The following is a 27,075-nucleotide window of genomic DNA, read 5'->3' as shown; positions in this document are numbered from 1 at the left end:
TGAAGCAGATGGGCTACAGCAGCAGAAGACCACACCGGTGCCACTCCTGTCAGCTAAGAACAGGAAACTGAGGCTACAATTTGCACAGGCTCACAAAAAACTGGACAATAGAAGATTGGAAAAATGTTGCCTGGTCTGATAAGTCCTGGTTTTAGCTGCAACATTCAGATGGTAGGGTCAGAATTTGGCATAAACAACAACATGAAAGCATGGATCCATCCTGCCTTGTGTCAACGGTTGGTGGTGTTGTAATGGTGTGGGGGATATTTTCTTGGCACTCATTTGGGCCCCTTACTTCTTCTGATGGCTACTTCAGACTGTACTCTAATGGCCTCCACAGTCACCAGATCTCAATCCGATAGAGCACCTTTGAGATGTGGTGGAACGGGAGATTGGCATCATGGATGTGCACCCGACAAATCTGCAGCAAAAGCATGATGCTAGCATGTCAATATGGACCTGCAGCCACGAGCTACTGCTGCTGTCCTTAACAGTGCCACATCTAAGCAGAATAAAAAAAAAAAAACAACAAATTGCTCCATGCACATAGGTGAAGAAATCTCCTCTGCTGAGATAGCTGGACCCTTCACTGTCAGAATACCCTGATCAGTGGCTGCAGCCCTTTCTGCTGTCAGAATACGCTGGTCAGTGGCTGCAGCCCTATCCGTTGTCAGAATACACTGATCAGCGATTGCAGCCCTCTCCACTGTCAGAATACGCTGATGAGTGGCAGCAGCCCTCTCCACTGTCAGAATTCGCTGATCAGCGACTGCATGACTCTCTGCTGTCAGAATACTCTGTTCAGCAGCTGCAGCCTTCTCTGCTGTCAGAATAGGCTAATCAGCAGCTACAGCCCTTTCCGCTGTCAGAATACGCTGATCAACGACTGCAGCCCTCTCCGCTGTCAGAATACGCTGATCAGTGGCTGCAGCCCAGGGTATATGGGAAAAGTTTATTTATTGTATTATGAGGTATATGTTCCAAGATCACCAGAATATAAACAAAAGGAGTAGAATGGTGCATCACGGAATAATCTTATCCATGTATGTATCTTAAAATGAAGTCACAGAAATAGACATATAGATATTTTACTAACAAACTCCATTTCCAAATCCTGACCTCCACTGTCCTGTTTTTTAAAGCACAAACAATCAAAAGGAGCTCCAGACCAAATGGTCAGAAAGTACAAATCACTTAAATGGTTCACACTATAAAACAGCCAATGCATTTCAAGGACCAAACCACTCCTTCATCAGGACCAAATCAGAACTTTTAACAGATTTAAGTGCAGACTTTACAATATTGATCTGTATTGAGTATAAAAAAAAGCATTAAAGTGTTACTAAACCCACTGCAGTAAAGCATGCTTGGTTTATTTGCTATGGAAGCTAAGAAGTTAATCCTCCGCATTGTGTAAAAAGTATGTTTGCTCCTGTCTTCCCTAATCCTCCCCTTCTTCCACTGTCCCCAATCCATCTGCTGATAGTAAAGAACTATTGGAGTCACTCTGCACATGCTTTGTTTGGTGTGTATTGCTAGAGTTTTTTTTTTTCTTGGGAGAGTGCATGTGATTAGCACAGGGCCAATCAACACTGTCCAGACAGAGGGTCGGGTCCTGCAGCCTCATAGAACAATCAGGGGAGAATGAAAACTCCTACAAGCTTTAACCAGACACTGATAGAAATCACAAGACTGCTATATCCTGCTGTATACTATGGGAAAAAGGTATTTAGCAATTTATGTTTACTAAAAAAATTGCATTTCTAGATATAGTGAATGCATGGTCCTGGATTTAGTAACACTTTAAGGTCTGCCAGAATTATGCTATGTTATTGCCAGTGGCAGAACTACCAGGGTCACAGCAGTCACACCTGTGACCGGGCCCTGGCATTCCGCCACTGTTGGGGGGCCCTCAAGACTCGGCATCTCCCCTTGCACCTCTGGCTGCCAGTTCACTAGCCATTGGGGGGGATCGGCAGCTGTGTGGTGCCCGGCTGCCCACGGAATTTCCCTCGGGCTCACAGTTCTCCCTTTGTACAGTGGAGAGGGGAGGGGCCTCTGACCCAGGCAGGTATCGGCCCCTCTCCACTGTACAACCAAAGTTGCAGGGGAGATGACGTGGGCACCACAGAGTTGATGATTAGGCGAGTTGCCATAGGGTGATCTGCTGGAAGTTCACTGTTTGTTGTGTGTATTGGGAAAGTGTGTGTGTGTGTGTGTGTGTGTGTGGGGGGGGGGGGGGGGGGTACAAAGATGTGCTAGGGGGTGGAGGAAAGTGCACATAAAGTGGGTTCAGAGCACAGATGTGTTTGGCCCATTTCACACTACAGGACCAATTGGGCCTGCCTGTCGGTTTTTCAGGTGGACTCGATCGGTCATCCATAGCTCTCTACGGAGTGGTGAGTGTAAAGCTGACAACCCAGCCGCCATCCAATCAAATCCTGTCCGCTAAAAACAGACGGATGTTCCCCATCTGTCTGGGGGATCAGATGACAGTCAGATGGAAATGGACAGGCTGTCAGTTTCCATCCGACAGCCCCATTGACACAGCGGGCTGTGTCCATGTCCGCTCTGCATAGCGGAGCGGACATGGACCTGTCATTTGTTTGCTCAGCGGGGATCAGCAAAGAGATCCCCCGCTGACAAGCGGATCCCACTGACGAGTCTGCCCCATGTGAAAGGGGCCTTAGGGGTGTGCAGGGTGCCAAGTTCGCAATGTAAGCACCTCACTGGCCTGCTTCCCCCCCTCAGAGATGTGAGAAAGTGAAATATCCAGGATTTGAGGAGGATCCAGGGGGACTATGTGCCCCTGCTTCCTCCTTCACCACTTAGCAGCCCCTGTAAAAGTTAAAACAGGTTCTATATATACATACAGTATATGATAAATCAAAATTGGTTGCAAGTTTCAAAAATGTGGCAATATAAATGATTTAACAGTGACAGCTGCACTCACTATATATCCATATACATACACTATATTGTCAAAAGTATTGGGGCGCTTGCCTTTACACTCACATGAACTTTAATGGCTTTCCAGTTTTAGTCTGTAGGGTTCAATATTAAGTTGGCCCACCCTTTGCAGCAATAATAGCTTTAACTCTTCTGGGAAGGCTGTCCACAAGGTTTAGGAGTGTCTATGGGAATGTTGTGAGATCAGGCACTGATGTAAACGAGAAGGCCTGGTTCGCAGTCTCCACTCTAATTCATTCCAACGGTGTTCTATCGAGTTGAGGTCAGGAATCTGTGCAGGCCAGTCAAGTTCCTCCACCCCAAACTCGCTCATCCATGTCTTTATGGACCTTGTATGGTGCACTGGTGCGCAGTCATGCTGGAACAGGAAGGAGCCATCCCCAAACTGTTCCCACAAAGTTGGGAGGATGAAATTGTCCAAAATGTCTTGGTATGCTGATGCCTTAATAGCTCCCTTCACTGGAACTAATCCCCCCTTCACCAAATCATTTGCAAGGGGCGGCACAATACTTTTGGCAATTTAGTGTGGATGAGGTGGGGTGGAGGGAAATCAGCATCTCCATTAAGCTGGATCAGTAGGGTACACAATCATGGGGAAGACTGCTGACTTGACAGTTGTCCAGAAGACAGTCATTGACTTAAAGCGGAGTTCCACCCAAAAGTGGAACTTCTGCTTTAGGTATTCTAACCCCCTGACATGCCACATTTGGCATGTCATTTTTTTGGGGGGGGAGCGGGTACCTAGTTTTGACAGGTACCCGCTCCCACTTCCGCTCGGAGCGCCGCGGCGCCCTGAACGGAAGTTCTCCTCTCCCCCTCCCTCCCTGTAATCTTCTGGGACATGTCAGAGGTCCCAGAAGATTGCCGGCCAATCAAGACGCGCAGCAGTGATGCCGGCGCCGCCGAGACCAGAGGGAAGAGGATCGAGGCTTCGGGCGGCCGCATCGCTGGACCGTTGGACAGGTGAGTGAAAAGGCTGGAACTCTGCTTTAAGTCACAAAAAGGTCATTGCAAAAGAAGCTGGCTGTTCACAGAGTGCGGTATCCAAGCATATTAATGGAAACTCAAGTGGAAGGAAAAAGTGTAGTCAAAAAAGGTGCACTAGCAACAGGGATAACCGCAGCCTTGAGAGAATTGTGAAGAAATGGCCATTTAGGAATGTGGGGAAAATTCAGAAGGAGTGGACTACGACTGTTGTCAGTGCTTCAAGAGCCACCACACACAGACATATTCATGACTTGGGCTACAACTGTCGCATTCCTCGTGTCAAGCCACTCCTGAACGAGAGACAATGTCAGAAGCGTCTTACCTGAGCTAAGGAGAAAAAGAACTGGACTATTGCTCAGTGGTCTAAAGTCCTCTTTTTAGATGATTTGGAATTCAAGGACCCAGAGTCTGGAGGAAGAGTGGAGAGGCACAGAATCCAAGTTGCATGAGGTCCAGTGTGAAGTTTCCACAGTCAGTGATGATTTGGGGAGCCATGTAATCTGCTGGTGTTGGTCCACTGTGTTTTATTGAGTCCAAAGTCAGTGCAGCCCTCTACCAGGAAATTCTAGAGCACTTCATGCTTCCCTCTGCTGACCAGCTTCATGGAAATGCTGATTTCATTTTCCAGCAGGACTTGGCACCTGACCACACTGCCAAGAGTACCAATACCTGTTTTAATGATCATGGTATCACTTTGCTTGATTGGCCAGCAAACTCGCCTGACATAAACCCTATAAAGAATCTGTGGGGTATTGGCAAGAGGAAGATGAGACACCAGACCCAACAATTCAGAAGAGCTGAAGGCCGCTTTCCAAGACATTTGGGCTTCCAAAACACCTCAGCAGTGCCACAGGCTGATCACCTCCATGCCACGCCTCATTGATACAGTAATTTATGCAAAAGGAGCCCAGACCAAGCATTGAGTGCATACTATACTGTACATGGGCATACATTTAAATAAACCAACATTTCTGTATTGAAAATCATCTTTTCCATTGGTCTTATATAATATTCTAATTTTCTGAGATACTGAATTTTGGGTTTATAGCTGTAAGCCATAATCATCAGAATTAAAAGAAAGAAATGCTTGAAATATATCACTCTGTGTAATGAATCTATATAAAATATATGAGTTTCACTTTTTTAATTGAATTACTGAAATAAATAACCTTTTTTGATGCACCTGTATATACACCAGCAGGTAAGGGTCAGAAATGAAGAAAATGAAGTTTTCTGAAATAACAAATACCTGACCTAGAAAAAAAAAAGCAGTTATTTTGGAAACAGGGAGTTTCACTCTGTTTTCCTCATTCCATTGTACCAATACATATAAAACCTTGCTGACAGATCAGTCATTTCACAGGTTGCAGTTACAGTACAAGGATGGCGCTAGCATGGGTCCTGGCTATTGCTCTGATCAGTCATCTCGCTGCTGCAGAAAATCAGGCTCTATTTTTCAGACAAAATAAGATTGAAGTGCACAGCCGTAAGTTTTCATTTTCTGAAGTTTTGTCCATACACTAACCATTACCTATATAACACTGCTATTTGTTTTTTCTCTTTATCTCTCACAGGCGACTTAAACAAAGGATACACTCACATGCACATGGTGCCACCACTGCGCTGCAACTGCATGCATTGCAAGCAGTTGCAAGGCGGTTGTGGTGCAGTCCCGTTCAGTTGCATGGGTCATGTAGTACTGCCTGCAGAATGTGATGGGGACCTATTTTGCCACTGGATGTGTACACCTCCATCTGCTGCCTTTGCGCCTTAAAGCTGGCTATACATTGGTCAGTTTTTTTCGTTCAACCAGTGATTTCCTCATCCACACATTTGATGACACAGTGGGGAGGATTCCCGCATCCACATTGTATTCTGGCAGAGGGGAGACTCCCTTGCCTTCAGAATACACAGATCAGTGCTGCAGTCTATTGCTTGCGCTGCTGATCTAGTCGAAATATGCGGACAGGGCAACTGAACGGAAGTCAATTGTTAGATTGACTTCTGTTCCACCACAGTGGCCATACATGGATCGAAACTCTGCTGGTCCCTGCAACCGGCTGAATTTCGATCCATGTATGGCCAGCTTAAAGCTGTAGTAAACTGCAGTTAAAGAAAAAAAAAAACTTCACCTGCAAGGCAATGTCATAATGTGGTAGTAAGCATCACATATTAGCATATTATGCAAGACTTACCTTAAATTGACCGCTTACAGGGCTTCTATCATCACCCTGTGTTCCTTACGGGTTCGCAACCTCTGGCTACATGAGTGGCTGGGGATGTGATGACCCTTATAGGCTTACCTGTAGGTACAAGTTGAAAAAGAGGGTTTATTACCACTTTAAGGCAGAGCATATGGGATTGGTCGTAGCCCTTCTGGTGGTATGATGCCAGTAAATCATTATATGTTCATTCTTAAAATCCATGTGACAGTTCCCATACCAAATTCTGACACTCAGGTCATTCTTATTTGTGTCTCTTACAATGTGGCTATGACAAATTCAAAAGGAACTACCTACCTTTTCCAAACTCATAGTTGGTGTACTGACAGACCAGAGTTATTGGGGTGGGGGCAATTTGTGTTGTTAACTTCATTTTGTTTTTCAGTGGTGTCTAGGGAGCAGGCCATCAAGTCTAGCAGCCAATTACACGAGGGCACACCGGTAGTGGTTGGAACCTGATTGGGAACTCTGAGAGACTAGTTCTCCATCAGGTCCCCCTACCTTGTAATTTACCTCATTGACCCAATATGGGCACATGACCATATTTGGCCAATGTCAATGACCTAATATGGCCATATGCCCAAAATTAGATCAATGAAGCCATGAACATACCTGCTCCTTTGTATTGGCCCAGTACTGATAACTAACTTCAGTTCAGACCAAGCCCAAGCTAATGCCTTTCTCGGACTACTCTCTCTATTACAGAATACTTGGTTTCTAAGCCGAGACACATACACACACTCCCTTCTTTTTGTTCTCTCGTTCACAGTAGACACTCTCTCTGTCCCTTTTTCAGGCTGGATTTACATCACTTGTGTTGATGTTAGCATTTAATAAATGCAGTTGCGTTGATGTGTGTTGATGTTCATTCTGTTAGTTGATGTGTTGCATCACTGTCCATTTTCTCTTTATTTCTTGCTAAATCCTTTTTTTCCCCCATAACGCGTGTGGCAGCCTGTTGCATTGCATTTAAATGCAATGTGCTCCATTTTCCCCCAATGCAACCCAATGCAGCACATTTGCAAAAGCGTTTGACACAGTTCCCCACACACGGCTAATGTGTAAGGTAAAGTCTACTGGCTTGGAAAGATCAGTTTGTAATTGGATAGAAAACTGGCTAAAAGATAGAATTCAGAGAGTAGTGGTTAATGATTCTTACTCTGAATGGTCTAAGGTTATCAGTGGTGTACCCCAAAGTTCAGTGTTGGGACCCTTACTTTTTAATATCTTTATAAATGATACAGGGTCTGGGATTAAAAGTAGCATTTCAGTCTTTGCAGATGACACCAAGCTTTGCAGTGGAATAACTTCTTTACAAGATGTCTCCAACCTACAAGCTGACCTCAATGCACTGTTTCATTGGGCAACTATGTGGAAAATGAGGTTTAATGTTGATAAATGTAAAGTTATGCACTTGGGGGGCTAAGTATATGCATGCATCATACATACTAGGGGGAGTAGAACTGGGGGAATCCATAGCGGAGAAGGATCTGGGTGTTCTGGTAGATCATAAGCTTAATAATAGCATGCAATGCCAAGCTGCAGTTTCCAAAGCAAACAAAGTCCTTTCTTGTATAAACAGAGGCATGGACTCCAGAGAGAGAGATATAATTTTCCCTCTGTACAAATCATTAGTAAGACCTCATCTGGAATATGCAGTTCAGTTTTGGGCACCAGTTCTTAAAAAGGATATCGGGGAACTGGAGAAAGTTCAGAGAAGGGCAACCAAACTGATAAGAGGCATGGAGGAGCTCAGCTATGAGAAAAGATTAGAGGAACTGAATTTATTCTCTCTTGAGAAGAGGAGATTAAGGGGGGATATGATCAACATGTATAAATACATAAGGGGTCCATACAGTGAACTTGGTGTTGAGTTGTTCACTTGGGGGCACTCTTTACGTCTAGAGGAAAAGAGATTTAGTCTCCAAATATGGAAAGGTTTCTTCACCGTAAGAGCTGTGAAAATGTTGAATAGACTCCCTCCAGAGATGGTTCTGGCTAGCTCACTAGATTGCTTTAAAAAAGGCCTGGATTCTTTCCTGGGTGTACTTAATATAAGTGGGTATTAAAATCTTTTTAGGTAAAAGTTGATCCAGGGAATTATCCGATTGCCTCTCGGGGGATCAGGAAGGATTATTTTTCCCCTACTGTAGCAAATTGTATCATGCTTTGCTGGGGTTTTCTCGCCTTCCTCTTGATCAACTGCAGGTATAGGATTGTGTATATGGGATCAGTGGCGGCTGGTGCTCAAAATTTTTGGGGGGGCGCAAAAAGTAAAATGTAATAGGTATTGCTTCGCGCCAAAAAACGCAGTAAAAAAATTGCGTGACTTTGAAGCTGTGCCCCCTTCAATGCAATGAACACTGTGCTGTGCCCCCTTCAATGCAATGAACACTGTGCTGTGCCCCCACAATGCAGAGTTCAGCGTGCATGCCCCTTTCAATTCAGAGTGCCACAGCATTGTCCCCAATCACTGCAGAGCGCCACAGCATTGTCCCCAATGATTGCAGAGTGCCCACAGCATTGTACCCCAATAAATGCAGAGTGCCCACAGCATTGTACCCCAATGATTGCAGAGTGCCCACAGCATTGTACCCCAATGATTGCAGAGTGCCACAGAATTGTACCCCAATGATTACAGAGTGCCACAGAATTGTACCCCAATGATTGCAGAGTGCCACAGCATTGTACCCCAATGATTGCAGAGTGCCACATAATTGTACCCCAATGATTGCAGAGTGCCACAGCATTGTACCCCAATGATTGCAGAGTGCCCACAGCATTGTACCCCAATAAATGCAGAGTGCCCACAGCATTGTACCCCAATGATTGCAGAGTGCCCACAGCATTGTACCCCAATAAATGCAGAGTGCCCACAGCATTGTACCCCAATAAATACAGAGCGCCTCAGCATTGTACCCCAATAAATGCAGAGCGCCACAGAATTGTACCCCAATGATTGCAGAGTGCCACAGAATTGTACCCCAATGATTGCAGAGTGCCACAGAATTGTACCCCAATGATTGCAGAGTGCCACAGCATTGTACCCCAATGATTGCAGAGCGCCACAGCATTGTACCCCAATAAATGCAGAGTGCCCACAGCATTGTCCCCAATGATTGCAGAGTGCCCACAGCATTGTCCCCCAATGATTGCAGAGTGCCACAGCATTGTACCCCAATGATTGCAGAGTGCCACAGAATTGTACCCCAATGATTGCAGAGTGCCCACAGCATTGTACCCCAATAAATGCAGAGTGCCCACAGCATTGTACCCCAATGATTGCAGAGTGCCCACAGCATTGTACCCCAATGATTGCAGAGTGCCACAGAATTGTACCCCAATGATTACAGAGTGCCACAGAATTGTACCCCAATGATTGCAGAGTGCCACAGCATTGTACCCCAATGATTGCAGAGTGCCACAGAATTGTACCCCAATGATTGCAGAGTGCCACAGCATTGTACCCCAATGATTGCAGAGTGCCCACAGCATTGTACCCCAATAAATGCAGAGTGCCCACAGCATTGTACCCCAATGATTGCAGAGTGCCCACAGCATTGTACCCCAATAAATGCAGAGTGCCCACAGCATTGTACCCCAATAAATGCAGAGCGCCACAGCATTGTACCCCAATAAATACAGAGCGCCTCAGCATTGTACCCCAATAAATGCAGAGCGCCACAGAATTGTACCCCAATGATTGCAGAGTGCCACAGAATTGTACCCCAATGATTGCAGAGTGCCACAGCATTGTACCCCAATGATTGCAGAGTGCCACAGCATTGTATCCCAATAAATGCAGAGCGCCACAGCATTGTACCCCAATAAATGCAGAGTGCCCACAGCATTGTCCCCCAATAAATGCAGAGTGCCCACAGCATTGTCCCCCAATCAATGCAGAGTGCCCACAGCATTGTACCCCAATAAATGCAGAGTGCCACAGCAATGTACCCCAATAAATGCAGAGTGCCCACAGCATTGTCCCCCAATCAATGCAGAGTGCAGCGTGCGTGCTCCCTTCAATTTAATGCACTTACCTGGCGGCGGCGGGTTCTTCCCTCCTCGATCCAGTCCGTCCTCTCTGCGGCGGCAGCGGTGAGTGACTGACTCACGCACCGGCACCGCCCCCATTGTGACGTCAGGGATCGGATGTCCTGGATGATGATTGGTCCAGGCTGGAGACTGGACCAATCACAGCCAGGATATCCGAAAGTGGGGGTGTCCAATCGCAAGGACTTGCGATCAGGTTACGCCCCCAGAAGGCTGCCGATCGGCGCCTCTTCTGGGACGTAACCCCACCCCCCCCCCCTAGCCACCACTTCCATTTTTTCTTTTTTTCAGGGGTAGGGGGGCGGCGCCCTGGCGCCCGCTATGCATGGGCCGCCACTGTATGGGATTGTATGGTTGGGTTTTCCATACTGTTTGTTTTTTTTTTTTTGTTGGTTGAACCAGATGGACTTGTGTCTTTTTTCAACCTGACTAACTATGTAACTGTGTAACATTGTGGTGAACTGGGCCTATTGGAAACAGTGAGGCTGGGTTCACATTTATGCAAATTTTAATGTGGGTTTCCCTGCATGCAAATCGCATGTTAGGATATTGTGGCCGATTCTCAATGGAGCCGGCTTACACATCTCTGGGCAATGGCTGCAGTGCGAATTGCACAGGGGTCCTGTGCGCCTTTGGCTTTGTTTCAGGTCCGAATTAGGGCCTGATTCGTCCCTGAAATGGAAAACAGGGATGCACTGGACCACTGCTGTCAGCCGCATCAGTTTCAAGTGTGAACCCAGCTTGAATTTTGGCTTGTTGTTGAATTGGTCCTACATTGAGCAATATAACCCAATACACATTGGGGGGGGGGGTTTATTAAAACTGGAGAGTGATAAATCTGGTGTAGCTTTGCGTAGAAAATAATCCACTTCCGGGTTTTAGACTCCATTCACACCAGCGCGCCTTTTCGGACGACTTGTCAGCCTAGCAAGTCGCGCTCCCTCGCGGCCCATTAACTGCTACAGGACCCGTTCTAATAGGAGTGACACAAGTCGCTCCGACTTAGAAAAAGGGTCCTGTACTACTTCGGGGCGACCTCGGAGCGACTTGCATAGACTTCCATTATGTGAAGTCCGTGCAAGTTGCTCCGAAGTCGTGGTGCATTGGAATGCACAAGTCGCCCCCGAAGTAGTACAGAGTCGTGCCGCCCCAGTGTGAACCGAGCCTTATCGTCAAAGCTTTATTGAACAAGCTGACGTTAGAAGCTGATTGGCTACCATGCACAGCTGCACCAGATTCTGAGTGCACCAGTTTTAGTAAATTCCCACATGGTGTGAATGGGTTCTAAGAATACTCTACCTAAAATAACTTTGAAGGCCTATTCACACATTACATTGGTGCACACTGGGTCACTCATTAATGTATGTTGCGTTAAGGCAGCCCTTTCATTTTGAATGGGCTGCCAATGCATCAAAACAGACAAAAAAGCATAGACGGAACTGCTCCACTGAGTTTGCCTTTGAACAAGAGTGTCAGGTTAATTCTAAATGTCTGCAGGAAAGGGGCTAAAGTAGCTCTGTTATCCACCAGGGTTGAGTTAGAGTCATGATGAGAAACAGGGAAGAATTATTAAATGATATCCCTGAGGCTGGGTTCACATATATGCAAATTGGATGTGTTTTTACCTGCATACAATTCGCATAACCCAAGAATGTGATCATCTCTCAATGGAGCCGGTTCACACATGTCTGAGACAGCCGCGGTTCAGGTTTTAAAAGGGTCCTGTGCATTTTTTGGTCTCGCTCAAGTGCGAATTCAGGCAAAAATTAAGACCTAAATCGCACCTGAACCAGTGAACAGAAATGCACCAGACCCCGGACTGCAAACCGCAGCCGCACATATGTGAACCCAGCCTAAGAGCAGAAAAATTAGGTAGTTAAGATAATAAAAAAATAATTAACCAATTTTATATAAGGACAAAAGTTTGCATGGAATATTAGAAACAAGTTGCTGCTTTTCCAGCCAATGAGTGCCAATGCTAGGTAATTTTTTATCAGCTAGTCTTTTCTCCTCATCTAAGAAATGCCAACCCTCCTGGCTGTCATGTCCTGGGAGTTATCCGTGTAACACAAAGACTTGCAGGTGCTGCCATCTTAATATGCCAGGTAAGACTTTTCTTTTTTTTTTTCTACGGTAACAGGGGAAACATTTTTTATGCAGCAATATATAAATACTAATTATGTAATCTACCTGAATACTTGTACTATGTGCAGCTTGCAATATGTGGGTTGTACCACACGCTTTCTAAGGACCCAAACAGGAGAACACTGTTGGGATACAAGTAATTCAAATGTCAAGCACATTTGTAATGTGACATGCCATTTTAGGGATTGTTACAGTAGTAATCTCTCCTCATTTAAATTTAGGGGAAAAGACAGGCATTCTCACCTGCCGAGAGGAGGAGGCTTTTTGGAAGAGAGGCTTGGTGGATTTTTAGATTACAGGCGGTCCCTGGGTTACAAACAAGATAGGGACTGTAGGTTTGTTCTTAACCACTTTCCGACCATCCGCCGCCGTTTTACTGCGTCAAGGTGGCTCTCCTGCGCAAACCAACGTAGACCTACGTCGGTCGCACGCAGGAAGCTAGGGGGCGAAGATGCACAGGGCAGGTGGCTCCGATTGCCGCTTAACACCCGCGATCGCTCCCCGCTGAGAGAGAAGAACGGTCAGTTGTTGTAAACACAGCTGACCGTTCTTCTCCCTGGAATGATCACAGAGCCCCTGTGATCCTTCTATATAGGATCACATGTCTCTATGGTTATTTCAGAAGCCACGCCCCCCACAGTTAGAATCACTCCCCTAAGCTCACATTTAACCCCTTGATCACCCACAATCGTAACCCCTTCCCTGCCAGTGTCATTATTACAGTAACAATGCATATTTTAAGCACGAAAAAAAAAAAATGACAGCTCTGGTTGGACACACTGTACTAACCATGCAAGGTTAGTCCAGCGATCTCCCCCGCTGAGCTGTTGTGCTCTGACAGGGGGACTGCCCCCCGGCCAGAACACTCTGCCATTGGCTAAAAGCGCTGATCGGGAGTCAGTCAGCTGCTGATTTTTTAGCATGCACGTCAGCCAGAAGCCAGAAGGCTTCTGTCGGACAGACTGACATACACACGGGCAGAATGTCTGTCATTTTTTTTGAACCGGCAAATGTCTCCTGACATTCTGACCGTGTATACGGGGCTTTAGTAACTCAGCAGACAGTGATTCAATCCAAATGATATTTTGCAGATTGTAGAAAACTTTAATCAAAAACATATGCAAATCTTTACAGATAAACATTAGATGGGTCAAAAAAACTGTGTGTCCAGCACCAGCAGAATACAGTACATTTGGAGAATGGATAATAAGCATGAAGAAGAATGGTAATGCTAACTACACGCTAGGGGGAGAACCTCTGGGGAATAAAAAATGGAAAAGGATCTGGGGGTTCTAGTAGATAACAGACTAGACAATAGCAAACTAGGCCAGCAGCCTATTAGCATGTATTAACCACATAACAAACGCCCACCGCAGTTTTACTGCGGCAGGCAGCCGCTACTGGGCAAAGCAACGTTAAGTTACTATGATGCGCGCTCCCACCCCAGCTCATTAACTGGAGAGCCAGCGCGTGTGACCAGCGGCTCCGATGGCCGCCGGCCACATACGATCTCCCGCAGCAGAGAGAGAAGGACAGACGGCTGATGTAAACACAGCCGTTTGTCATTCTCCCTGAAGTATTCACAGAGGCTATGCGATCCTGCTATGTAGGATCGTATGTCTCTGTGATTACATCACAAGCCACGCCCCCTGACAGTTAGAATCACGCCCCTAGAGACACATTTAACCCACTGATCACCAGTAATGTTAACCCCTTCCCTGCCAGTGTCATTATTACAGTAACAGTGCATATTTGAAGCACTGATTACTGTAGTAATGTCACTGGTACCCCCAAAAGTGTCAAAAATGTCAGTTAGGGGTCCGATCTGTCCGCCGCAATGTCGCAGTCCCGCAAAATAAAAAAAATTGCAGATCGCCGCCATTACTAGTAAAAAAAAAAACAATAAAAACTACATAAACCTTTCTGTAGTTAGTAAACTAAATAACTTTTGCGCAAACCAATCAAAATACGCTTATTGCGATTTTTTTTCACCAAAAATATGTAGCAGAAAACAAATTGGCCTAAAACGTTAAGCAATTTTGATTTTTGTATTTTTTTTTTGAGAATTTCATATAAAAATTTTTAAAAAATATTGTTATTTTTTACAAAATTGTCACTCTTTTTTTGTTTATAGCGCAAAAAATAAAAATCACACAGGTGATCAAATACCACCAAAAGAAAGCTCTGTTTGTGGGAAAAAAAGGACATCGATTTCCTTTAGGGACAAAGTCACACGACCGCGCAATTGTCCGTTAAAGTCACGCAGTGCCGAATCGCAAAATAGGGCCTGGTCATTGAGCAGCCAAATCCTCCGGGGCTAAAGTGGTTAAAAAGGGTATTTACTCAAGAGATAAAACTATAACTCTACCACTTTACGAAGTTCTGGTTTGGCCACAAGCCATCCAGTTCTGGTCACCAGTCCTCATGGAGGATGTGCTGGAGCTGGAGAAAGTCCAGAGAAGGGCAACAAAACTAGTATGAGGGTTGAAGGATCTGAGTCATGAGGAACAGCTATGCACATTAAACTTATTTTCCCTGGGGAAGAGATGCTTAAGAGGAGACATGATCTCAATATACAGATAGCTGTGTCGTTAAAAAAATGAGGCTTAAAAAAGGTGCATGAGCTACTATGCTGCTTTTATTACACATAGGGAAGCTCATTGAAAGCAATAGGCTACACTATGCAAGGAACTTGAAAAAATATGCATGACTCCTGACATTGTGTGTCAAACTTGTCCAGCTTGGTATAAAACTAAAGAAGAATCATAAAATAATGTTGCATATTTTTTTGTTTTGTCACATACAGCTTGTCCAAAAGGAAAAGCTGAGCTGGAGTCCCAGCTGGACGATATAGACCTTAAAACACCGTGGCTCAGCGGCCAGATTACTATCACGTCTGTGGGAGATGTATTTTATAGATTTGCAAGGTGAGTACAATGTTGGCCACACTTGCTAAGATAGGTGGTAGCAGTAACCATTAACCACTTGTCAACCAGACGTCATAGTTTTACGGTGGCAAGTTGACGCTATCCCGCGAAACGACGTACCTGTCTGTCGTAAGGTGTAACTATGTAAATCCAGGAGGTGATCACCATGGGAAAGAGCAAGGATCACCAGGGTGCAGTGCAATCTAGCAAGGCCATAATAAAAAGGGAGGAAGATTCAGGAGTATGTAACACAGAGTGCCGGAGTCATGAATAAGTAAGGCAGAGTTGTAGAGGTCAGGAGTAATTAAAGCGGAGTTCCACCCAAAAGTGGAACTTCCGCTTTAAATAGTCCTAACCACCTGACATGCCACATTTGGCATGTCATTTTTGTGGGGGGGGGGGGGGGGGGAAGCGGGTACCTAATTTTGACAGGTACCCACTCCCACTTCCACTCGGAGCGCCGCGTTGCCCTGAGCGGAGGTTCTCCTCTCTCCCTCCCTCCCTGCAATTTTCTGGGACATGTCAGAGGTCCCAGAAGATTGCCGGCCAATCACGATGCATAGCGCAACTCGCGCATGTGCAGTGCGTACCTGGCTGTGAAGCCGCAAACTGTCACAGCCGGGTGCCCACATCACTTATTTCGGCGCCACAGAGCAGAGAGGGAAAAGACGGCGCATCGCTGGACCGTGGGACAGGTGAGTGTGTGTTTAGGCTGGAACTCCGCTTTAATGCAAAGTGCAGGAGTAAGTAACATTCAAAGTACAGGGATCAGTGGTACATAACGCATAGTTCAGGGTTCAGTAGTAACGGCACAGGTAACACCGAGTTTAGGGGTCAGTAGTAACAGCACAGGTAACACAGAGTTCAGGGTCAGTAGTAATGGTTTAAATAATGCAGAAGTCAGTAATACCGGCACAGGTAACACAGAGTGCAGGAATAGGTAATGCTCAGAGTACAGGGATACATTCAGGGTGGTTAGTATTGCAGGAGGCAGGAGTAAGTACTGCAAAGTGCAGGGATCAGGAGTAAGTACTGCAGAGTGCAGGGGCCAGGAGTAAGTACTGCAGGGGTCAGGAGTAAGTACCACAAAGGGTAAACTTTTGCACAGTGTACAGTAGGGATCGACCAATTATCGGCAAAGGCGATATATTGAGGGCCGATATGCACTTTTCCCCGATATATCGGAATCAGCCACCAAGGTGGCCGATATTACCGATATTTCGGAAAGTGGTTGTACCGGAGTAATGCCTGCAGCTAGAGGTACCACCCCGGTAGCGGCATCCATAGCGGACGGTCGGCTGTCTTGTAATGACAACCAATGCAGCTGAGAAGCCGCTCGGCTGTCATTCCAAGGAGCCGGAGGGGACGTCCCCCCTCTCCCCGCCTTCCGTGTCTCACCCGGGTCTCCCCTCCCACCAGGAGACCCGGGCAACCAGCCTGCACGGCCGCCGAAGACCCGATCAAAGCCGTATTCGGCTCTGACCGGGTCTCCATGCAAAAACCCAGAAGTGATGCCATGACATCACTTCCGGGGACTGGCGCCAGATTAAAAAAAAATGTTGGATTTTGAAGTGCAGAGGGAGGGGTTTGGGTTCTTTTAGACCCCCAGATCCCTCCACAAGAGTACCTGTCAAGTAAAAAAAAAATCAAAATACATTTTTTTTTTAAAAGTACGAAAATATCGACCCATATCGGCCGATACCAATACGCGATGACCAAAATATCGGTATCGGCAATGAAAAAAATATATTGGTCAATCACTAGTGTACAGTATATGCCTGCCATCTCAAACTACAAGTCCCAGGATTCTCAGTACTCTGCATAGAAGTCTATGGGCTTGCTTGGCTTTGGCTCTCTCCCTGCTGGCCAAAACCGAATGGTGCATCATAACATCAGTAGCTCCCTAAAGGGAGAGAAGAATACAATGCAATGTCTCCTTCTCCGTATTGCTGTAGCCCAGCACATAGCTACATAAGGCAGACTAGTATTGAACATGTTCCTACCTGATGTATTATCATTATGATGAATTATGATTTGATTTATTTGTCTTACTATAGAGTTACTTCAGAACAAGCCGTGTTGACAGATTTGGATGTGACCCCTATACCATATGGCTTAACATTGTCAGTATCACAGGGATCTATGAGCATGAATGGACAGTATAGCCTTACCATTGGCAAAGGGTAAGATACTTGTTTACTATATATGATATTCTATCGAAATAGGCCAAGGCCTACACAAAGGCAAAACTAGAAGCTTCCTTGGTATAAGCTAGGCAAACACTGTATAACAGTGGTAGTGGGCAATTGGAAATCAACATTTCTTTGTTGTGAGAAAACTTACAAAATCTGCAGGGGATCAAATAATTATTTTCCCCACTGTATAAATGCAGGCAGTCGCTCCCAGGCAAACAGCCATACATGTACGGCGCTCACTCGCCCCCACTTGTCAGCGGGGAAGCCGGCGCGTGTGTCAGTCGGCTCCGATTGCCACCTGACACCCGCGATCGTTCCCTGCTGAGAGAGAAGGACGGATGGCTGTTTGTTTCCTTGTTCTATTCTCGTTTGGGTACAGCATCGCACGACCGCGCAATTGTCCATTAAAGTAACGCAGTGCTGAATCGCAAAATAGAGCCTGGTCAGGAAGGGGGGTAAAATCTTCCGGTCCAGAAGTGGTTAAAATGCAGGTTCTTGCTGGCAGAGCTAGCAGTAGATCTTGAGTAACATTACACAGGATTTTCTTCTAGCTCTGCCAGAAAGAACCCGCATTCCGTGCAGAAAATATGCATTTGCCCAAGTGAATGAAACCTTTAAGTGATATTTTTTTTTTTTTTCTGTTTTAGCCCATTACGCTTTGCAAACTATAAACTGAATGTCCTGGGAATCAAAATATCAGCAAGCTTGGAAATACAAACTGACACAGCTGGAAGACCAATAGTTGTAGATTCTGTGTGCAACTGCCAAATAGCTAACCTCAATACTGATTTCTATGGAAAATATCCGTAAGTTGTCGACATCAACCTGAAGAATTATTCTTTGTTAAAGCCAGCCACATGCTTTACAATGTGATTTAACAATCTTTGTACAATCTCATTTAGATTTACTGACAGCTATGCGGTCCAAGGTTCTCCGTAACCTGGCCCACAGCATTTTTTTGTCTTAGACTTACATATAGGGTGCTGTGCTGGCGATTTAGGGTGCAACGTGCCAATTCAAATGCAGGCTTGGTTAAGGGGCCCTTCCCCAAACTTCAAGAAGCATCCAGGGTTCAGCTGGACCACCCTTAGGCTGTTTCTGCTCTTTAGGTACCTCTCCCTGCACTAATACTGTTTCAATTATTTTTACTGAAAGTAAAGTAAGGAGTAAGGAAAGAATGTTACAAAGCAGAATGGCGAACAATCTTCACCATTCTCTGAGCAACCAACAGCACGAATACTTAAGCGGAGTTCCAGCCTAAAAATAAACTTTGCAGCATCAGTTAAAGTACAAAAACCTGAAAAAGAATTGGATAATTAATATTTTTTTGTTTCACTTACCTTGTTTTTAATGAAAATAAACTTACCTTCTTTCCTCTTCCTCCTTGTGCAGACACGGCCGCCGACGTCACTTCCTCCTTTGCATTGTGTCCTGGGAAATGAGCATCATCAATCCCAGGATGCAATGGGAATGGCCGGCCGCTACTCTGAGTGCCGATCGCAATCTACAGCGCGTGCACGAGATTGCGATCGGCATTCTGGGTTGCCCAGAACCAGGAAGAGGAACACCACGGCTTCAGATGCCCACACCAGAGATGGCCACGCTCTGCAATCAATTTTAAAGGTAAGTATTTATTCAGTAAATGTAATGTACTGTAATGTGGGGTTAGTGTTAGGGTAATTGGGGGTAGCTTAGGATTAGGGGGGTATTTTAAGCTCAAAAAAGTGTATTTGGCCGGAACCCTGCTTTAAGAACAATGAAAGAGGGGGGAGGGAGTTGGAAACATAGCAAGGGCCATATCAAATAGGATAAACTAGTTTTGGTGTTCCTTATAGTCTCATACAAATAGGAAGATCAAACGTTTAATAAGTAGTTGCATACTCCAGACCTTTAAGTCCATTAGAGATGGGAGAAAGCCCACTCAGGGCCACTTTCAGTGCCACCTATGATGCACGTATAATACCCTAAGTTTTAAAGACATCAATAATGCATAACCTCTGTAGGACTTTCTTCAAAATAATAGAACATTTAACCTGTGCTGAAAAATTTAATTACTCTCCCCATTGTCATACAACACTCAAAGAATTTATGGGGGATGCAACTCCCCACTACTGATAATTTGTTGAACAGAGGTAGGAAGAGGGAAAGGAGGGGAAAGGAATCGGTCCAAGGATTGGAGAAAGAACAAAAAAAAAGAAGAAAGGAAAAAAGACGGAACCCTAACATAAGGAACAAACTTTTCAGAGAAAGGGAAAACAATAAGACACGTGGCCACTCACTAAAACTAGAGGAAAAACAGTTTAACCTTAAAATACGTAAGGGGTTCTTTACTGTCAGAGCAGTAAGGATATGGAATTCTCTTCCACAAGCAGTGGTATCAGCACGGAGCATCGATAGTTTCAAAAAACTATTAGATGGGCACCTTAAAGACCACAACATAAAGGGGTATACAATGTACGGTTAAAAGCAAACACACACACACATCATAGGTTGAACTGGATGGACTGATGTCTTTTTTCAACCTCACAAACTATGTAACTATGCAAGGAAGAGGTTATCGATGCTGCATCTACCTAGGTGAGTATAAATGTTTTTTTTTTATTTTTTTTTACAAAGTCCATACTTCTCTTTTAACTCACTTGATAAACTATGTGTGTACCAGTTGCTTGTGATACACCTCTTTAGTAACTTTAGACCAGCCAAGGACAAGAACAAGGAAAAAGTGCAAAAAGTAAACATTCTACAGTCCAACATACAAATGCAAGGATATTCCTATGTCCCTACTCCTAACTACAGGCTTGTGCTGCACGACATACCTGCAAAGGGGAAGTTCAGCAATTACAGTCCTTTAGAGGCACTATCATGCAGATTCAAGTCCTTCAGAGCCATGCTCCAGTCTTTAGGGCGAACCCCAGGTTCAGATGACTTTAACCACTTGCCGACCGCCGCAAGTACATATACTGCGGCGGTCAGCCCCTCATAGGCAGAGTGACGTATCGGTACGTCACTAGCCTGTGAGGCCCTGGGGAGCGAGCGCGGGTCTCCCGCTCCCGTGCCGCCACGGACCCCCCCCCCGCGCGTGTGACCAGCAGACCCGATGTCCGCCGGTCACTCAGCGATCGTCGGGGGAGAGGGAGAAAGGCAGGCGGCTAGTGTAAACAAGCCGCCTGTCATTCTCCCCTGTGTAGAAACAATGATCATACGGTTCTACTATGTAGGACCATTGATCATTGTTCCTACAGCTCAAGCCACAGCCAATCACAGTTAGAATCACGCCCCTAGGGACACACACAGCCCCTCCCTCTCAAATAAAGTTAACCCCTTCACTGCCAGTGTAATTTTACAGTAACAGTGAATATGTATAGCACTGATTACTGTAGAAATGTCACTGGTAACCCCAAAAGTGTCAAAAATGTCAGTCAAGGGTCCGATCTGTCCGCCCCAATGTCGCAGTACCGCAAAAAAAATCGCAGATCGCCGCCATTACGCTTTAAAAAAAACAACAACAAAAATGAATAAAATCTTTCCCTTTGTTAGTAAACGCCATAACTTTTGCGCAAACCAATCAAAATACGCTTTTTTGAAATTTATTTTTTACAAAACATATGTAGCATAAAACAAATTGGCCGAAAATGTTAAAAAATTGTGATTTTTACATTTTTTTTGGGGAATTTCATATAAAAAAATTTGAAAAATATTGTTATTTTTGCAAAATTGACGCTCTTTTTTTGTTTAAAGCGCATGATCAAATAAATCGCACAGGTGATCAAATACCCCCAAAAGAAAGCTCTGTTTGTGGGAAAAAAAGGACATCAAATTCGTTTAGGTACAGCGTCGCACAACCGCGCAATTGTCCGTTAAAGTCACGCAGTGCCGAATTGCAAAATACCCCCTGGTCTTTCAGCAGCCAAATCCTCCGGGGCTTAAGTGGTTAAATTCCCAAGTTTTTGGATGGCCTCCTTCCCCTCCTTCTCTGTCTCTCTCCCTTAAAGGTCCTGGTTACAGATTTCTCTCTTTCTATTGGGCTCTCTAAGGGGGAAAAAATCCCTGAACCCTCCCCAACTACCACCCCAGGGGGTCCTCTCTCAGGGGATAGTCTATCCACTCGGGGGGTTTTCCACTAGAGGCAAACCTCTCCACTCCTGGGGTTCTCCACTTATCGGACCACTGACCCTTATTAATATACTACATGATAAGTAGGCTGGACCCAGAGAAGAACCCACCAAAAGACCAAAGAACCAGTAAAGGCATTAATTCTTACTCTCCTGGGCAGGACAGGACCTATTTAACTACATCACCCTGCTTACATGCAGGCACCATCAATTGGGAGGTCAATCAGTCACAGCTCAAGGAAACCCTAGCAACCTCTGGAAGAACAATAGGGTTCCATGGAACCCTGCTTGAGAATGGTTGCTCTAGACTAGAGTGTAAATCACAAGAAAATGATCTAGCTTAAACCCATTCTATATTTGGTTCTTCCACATGATTTACAATTTTTTAAAAGGCAATAAAAAAGTGACTTTTCTCTAATGTGCTCTTTTTGTTTTACAATTATAGATGGCTACAAAATGTTTTCAAGACAAAAGTTCAAAATCTCCTCAAGAAAGCCATAGGAGAAGAGGTAACAAATAATTCACATTAAGTTAAAAACACATGGGAGGACAATTTACTGCAACACTAATAATCTTAACCAAAGCCTCATTTACACGGGTTCTGTGGCCTGTAAAATATGAATTGTATATGTGGGTAGAGCTGTGTGCAGGCAGCCTAGTGCATTATCCTCAGATATCCTTTATTGATGTAGCACCTCTTAGGTAGTTGCTAGAAGAGAGTATAGTTTTGGGTCTTTCTGCTTATCAGGAAGATTGCCCGGTAAATTTATAGTGCTCTCTGCATACCAGGGAGAAGAATCTATTGATAGGGTCTGCTCATGGTGCTCAAGTGAAGCTCAGCTTGTCTGGATGTTTCACACTGGTCCAACAGGGAGGCATATTGGACAGTGGGAGGAAACCTAACAAGTGAGGGCACAGGTATTGTTACAGCCTTGGGGATTGTCAGAGGAAAGTGCCTCATTGTATGCTGGGTGACTGTATAAATGCACATGTGCTCTGGGTTTTCGGCTGGAGAACGGGCTCCTGGAGGGAGGGGGCAGCTGCCCCTTCCCTATAGAAGCTGCCATGCAGCCTTGGGTAGTTGACCTGAGGGCCTGAAAGTCAGAGAGAAGCTCCTGTAGAGCTGACTGGAAGGGAGACACCAGAAAGGATCTGATTCTGGCTACTGTGAGTACAGATCTGTGTCGGGGGGCCTGTCCTGTGAGGGCCATCCCTCCAACTAGAAGAGTCAGTGGACGGGTGTCAGTCAAGGGGTGCTAGAGAGTGTTCTGAAGATAATTTAGTTGCATCAAGTCTGCTGCTAGAGAAAGCAAGAAGACTTAATTCTTCCATACAAGTGACAGTATGGTTAAAGCAGTGTGTCTGCTTCCACAAATAATCAGGTGAGGCCAAGTGACAGTTGTCCTTATCTACTGTGAATAGTTCAGTTGGAGTATCCCACTATTCCCATCCAAGTTCCACAATAAATACAAAAAAAAACAAATACCATGGACTGTTTATTGAGTAACGAGCAAACGGGAGTGAGGATGGATATGTGAAAACCCCCCAGCAACTGTCTGCAGGTAATCAGAGGGAGGCCTAAGAAGTCAACACACATGTTTCCTATGTAATGGCTTTTCATAATGACAGTTGCAATATTATAAGTGTAGGAAGACCTGTTTAGTATAGTAAAACATTTTGATGGAAAAATTCAGCATTTGGTATAGCGATCTAGAAATCCTTTCAGAAAAATATGGACAACCAAGGAGGAAGAAAGAAGTAGAGAGGGATAAGGGCAGTGGCGTAGCGTGGGTTGTCAGCGCCCGGGGCAAGGCAAGTAATTTGCGCCCCCTAACCTGCGGACTTTTAGCACTCCCTGAGTCCCTTCCTACAATATTACTGACCAGCCTGATTCCTATACTGACCTACCAGTACACTACGCTAACATACCTGATTCCTGTACTGGCCACTACACCGCCCACTACACTACACTAACCACTACACTGCCCACTAAACTACACTACACTACCCACTACACTACACTACACTACACTGCCCACTACACTAAACTGTCCACTACACTACACTGCCCACTACACTGCCCATTACACTACACTGCCCACTACACTGTCCACTACACTACACTGCCCACTACACTACCCACTAAACTACACTACATTACACTACACTGTTAACTACGCCTCCTCCCCAGACTGTGTCTTATCCTGCAGCCAGCAAAATGACTTACCTGTTTTCATGATCCATCCGCTCTGCCACATGGTGAAGACGGCAATTCGGACGGCAAGGCGGGCTCCAGAAGCGTGGCGGGGCTTTGCCACTGGCCAGCCCCGCTGCCACACATGACAATGTTGGCCCAATCACAGGGCGCTGGCCGGCCATTGTTCAGCCTGAAGATGGCAGCGTCTGGAGTGACACGCTAGGAAGGATTTTTGAAGTTTGCTAGAGTGACACTGGCGCAGGATGCGCCCCCCCAAATGTTGCGCCTGGTGCGGCCGCCCCCCCCCCCCCCCAGCACCCCCCACGCTACGCCACTGGATAAGGGTCAAAAAGAGTGACAGTTCCTCTAGATAAGGAACAGTTGGGAGTTATACCATAGTTTTGTTAAAGGTACAGCTGTACTGAATATGACGCCTGCCTTATGCAGATCAAAGCCCCACTGTGGTACAGGGTAGCTCCACCAATGTATTTGTTGTGCAGTAAATGATTAAGTGAAGGTGAACAGTTAATCATTCTTAAAATTTCTTCTGCGTCCATTTAGATATGCAGTAAGGTTTTTGATTCTGCTGCATTACTGGAAGAGTGTCTCCCTCATTTACCAGGTATGATGCTTTATTTTGCATAAAGCAGCAATGTATACTGTATGTTGCCTAACTGGTTAGCATTCTTGACTTTCAATGTTGGGTCCTGCATTTAGTTCTCATTTACTTCTAATTTCCCTGTTTCTACCGGGTTTTTTGGGTACATACCTTTTTCCAAAAACAGAAATACCCCTCAAAAAAATTGTATAGAAGTATGGGCAAACTGCATGGCATTATAGCAGTCAGTAGCTGTGCTTCCAGTCAATATGAGATATTCAGGGGAATTCAATAAATCCCTACCAACACCTATCTGGAGTTATGGCATGATAAAATGGCCTGCGCCAGATAAAAAAAAAAAAATTTCCTGCCGCCTGTTTCAGTAGTTTACTGACACGTGCAGCACATTCAGGTTGTTCTTTATAGCACCACTTTTACAAAGAGCTTAGTAAATGAAGTGAAGCTTCACTTTGCAAAGAATATCCAATCACATTAAAATGAAAAAAAAAAAAAAAGCATTTTTGCTGCACATTTTTGTAGGATAGAAGCCAGCAGAGCTTCCCCTCATTTACTAAGCTCTGGAATGACTGCCCTTGCAAAACATATTTATTTATTTATATTATATATTTTCCTTTAGTAAATCAGCCCCAATGCATCTTGTATAGCAATTGTACAGTATACAGTAAACCCCCCTCCATTGCTGGGGTTATGCTCCAGACCCACCCGCAATAAGTGAAAATCCACAAAATAGAAATACCCTATTTAACTACACCCTAGGCATGTTTTATAACACTAGCCTGTTATAACACTAGCCTTCACTAGCCTGTGAGGCTCCAGGGAGCGAGCGCGCGCCGCTGGAGGCGCGCTCCCGCTCGCTCACGGACCCTCCCGTGCGTGTGCCCGGCGGACCCGGTGTCTGCCGGTCACTCGCGATCGTCGGTTACAGAGGGAGAAAGGCAGGCGGCTAATGTAAACAAAGCCGCCTGTCATTCTCACCTGGGTAACAGTTCAGATCATACGGTCCTGCTATGTAGGACCGTTGATCTCTGTTCTTACACCAGTAGCCACATCCAATCAGAGTAAGAAACACGCCCCTAGGGACTCACTTAACCCCTCCTTCTCAAATAAAGTTAACTCCTTCCCTGCCAGTGTCATTTTTACAGTAACAGTGCATATGTATAGCACTGATTACTGTAGTAATGTCACTAATAACCCCGAAAGTGTCAAAAATGTCAGTCAAGGGTCCGCTCTGTCCGCCGCAATGTCACAGTCCCGCAAAAAAAATCGCAGATCGCCGCCATTACTCGTTACAAAAAAAAACAACAAAAATGACAACAATCTTTCCCTTAGTTAGTAAACGCAATAACTTTTGCGCAAACCAATCAAAATTTTTTTACCAAACATATGTAGTATAAAACAAATTGGCCTAAAATGTTAAAAATTTTTGATTTTTACATTCTTCTTTTTTTGGGAACTTCATATAAAAAAATTTTTGTGGGAAAAAAAGGACGTCAAATTAGTTTAGGTACAGCGACAATTGTCCGTTAAAGTCACGCAGTGCCGAATCGCAAAATAGGCCCTGGTCAGGAAGTGGGTAAAATCTTCCGGGGCTTAAGTGGTTAAACACACTTTTAAAATAATAGAAACGCATTTAAACACATAAAATATACTGCGAGACAGAGTAATAGCAATGGAAAACACAAAAATATTGAATTAACAATGATTTAATTAATAAAACAATAGTAATAGGTCTTACAGATAAAAAAAAAAACGCAAAATACCGGGACCACGAAAACTGAACCGCGATATAACGGGGGTTTACTGTATTCTATATTTTTATTTATTTGCTGTTTATTTTCCACTTTAAATTTGTTTTCGTATGTCACTGTTGCATATAGGAACTTAAATTATTCTATGTGTGTTTGACACTTTAATTTTCAATTCACAATAACATATACCTTTATTCACTTTAACAAGGTTATTTTCTTGTAAAGTACATATGAACTAACTATAGTTTCTTTCTTCAGGAGAAAACCTACAACTGCTATGAAAATACAATTTCTCCATATATTGTCCAGCTCTGGATGCAGATTATCCGTTTAATGATTTGGGTGGTGTTTGCTAGCTTGCTAATATGTTTGTCTTTAGGGAGGATCTTCCACCTGTTCACAAATAACTATAATTTGCCATTTTTATTGTTTTTTTTTTTTACTAGTAATGGCAGCGATCTGCATTTTTTTGCGGGACTGCGACATTGCGGCAGACAGATCAGACCCCTAACTGACATTTTTGACACTTTTGGGGGGACCAGTGACATTACTACAGTAATCAGTGCTAAAAATATGCACTGTTATTGTTACTGTAATAATGACACTGGCAGGGAATGGGTTAACCATATGGGTGATCAATGGGTTAAATGTGAGCCTAGGGGAGTGATTCTATCTGTGGGGGACGCGTGGCTTGTGAATGACCATAGAGACCTGTGATCCTATATAGAAGGATCATAGGCGCTCTGTGATCATTCCAGGGAGAAGAACGGTCTGCTGTGTTTACAACAGCCAACCGTCCTTCTCTCTCAGCGGGGAGCGATCGCGGGTGTCAGGCGGCAATCGGAGCCGCCTGACCCCTGCATCGGCTTACCCGCTTACCCGGCACGCGCTCGCCCCCTA

The 27,075-nt window shown here is 44.9% G+C and overlaps 1 protein-coding gene across 1 annotated transcript in view; it reads left to right on the top strand.

Annotated features, from left to right (window-relative positions):
- LOC309567347 (C3a anaphylatoxin chemotactic receptor-like) overlaps positions 1 to 18,438 on the top strand; it is a gene marked incomplete at its 3' end in the record, with an annotated part of 122,129 nt that extends 103,691 nt beyond the window's left edge. The window contains exons 4-7 of the mRNA XM_082272762.1: positions 15,184 to 15,304; positions 17,362 to 17,487; positions 18,147 to 18,305; positions 18,402 to 18,438. Of these exons, the coding sequence (XP_082128888.1) occupies positions 15,184 to 15,304; positions 17,362 to 17,487; positions 18,147 to 18,305; positions 18,402 to 18,438 (443 nt within the window). The remainder of the gene's footprint in view (positions 1 to 15,183; positions 15,305 to 17,361; positions 17,488 to 18,146; positions 18,306 to 18,401) is intronic.
- Between the last annotated feature and the right edge of the window lie 8,637 nt (positions 18,439 to 27,075).

The sequence above is a fragment of the Pelophylax lessonae genome (genome assembly GCF_965119305.1).
Source record: "Pelophylax lessonae genome assembly, chromosome: 11".
Classification (NCBI taxonomy): Eukaryota; Metazoa; Chordata; class Amphibia; order Anura; family Ranidae; genus Pelophylax; species Pelophylax lessonae.
This window is presented reverse-complemented; position numbering and strand designations above follow the sequence as displayed.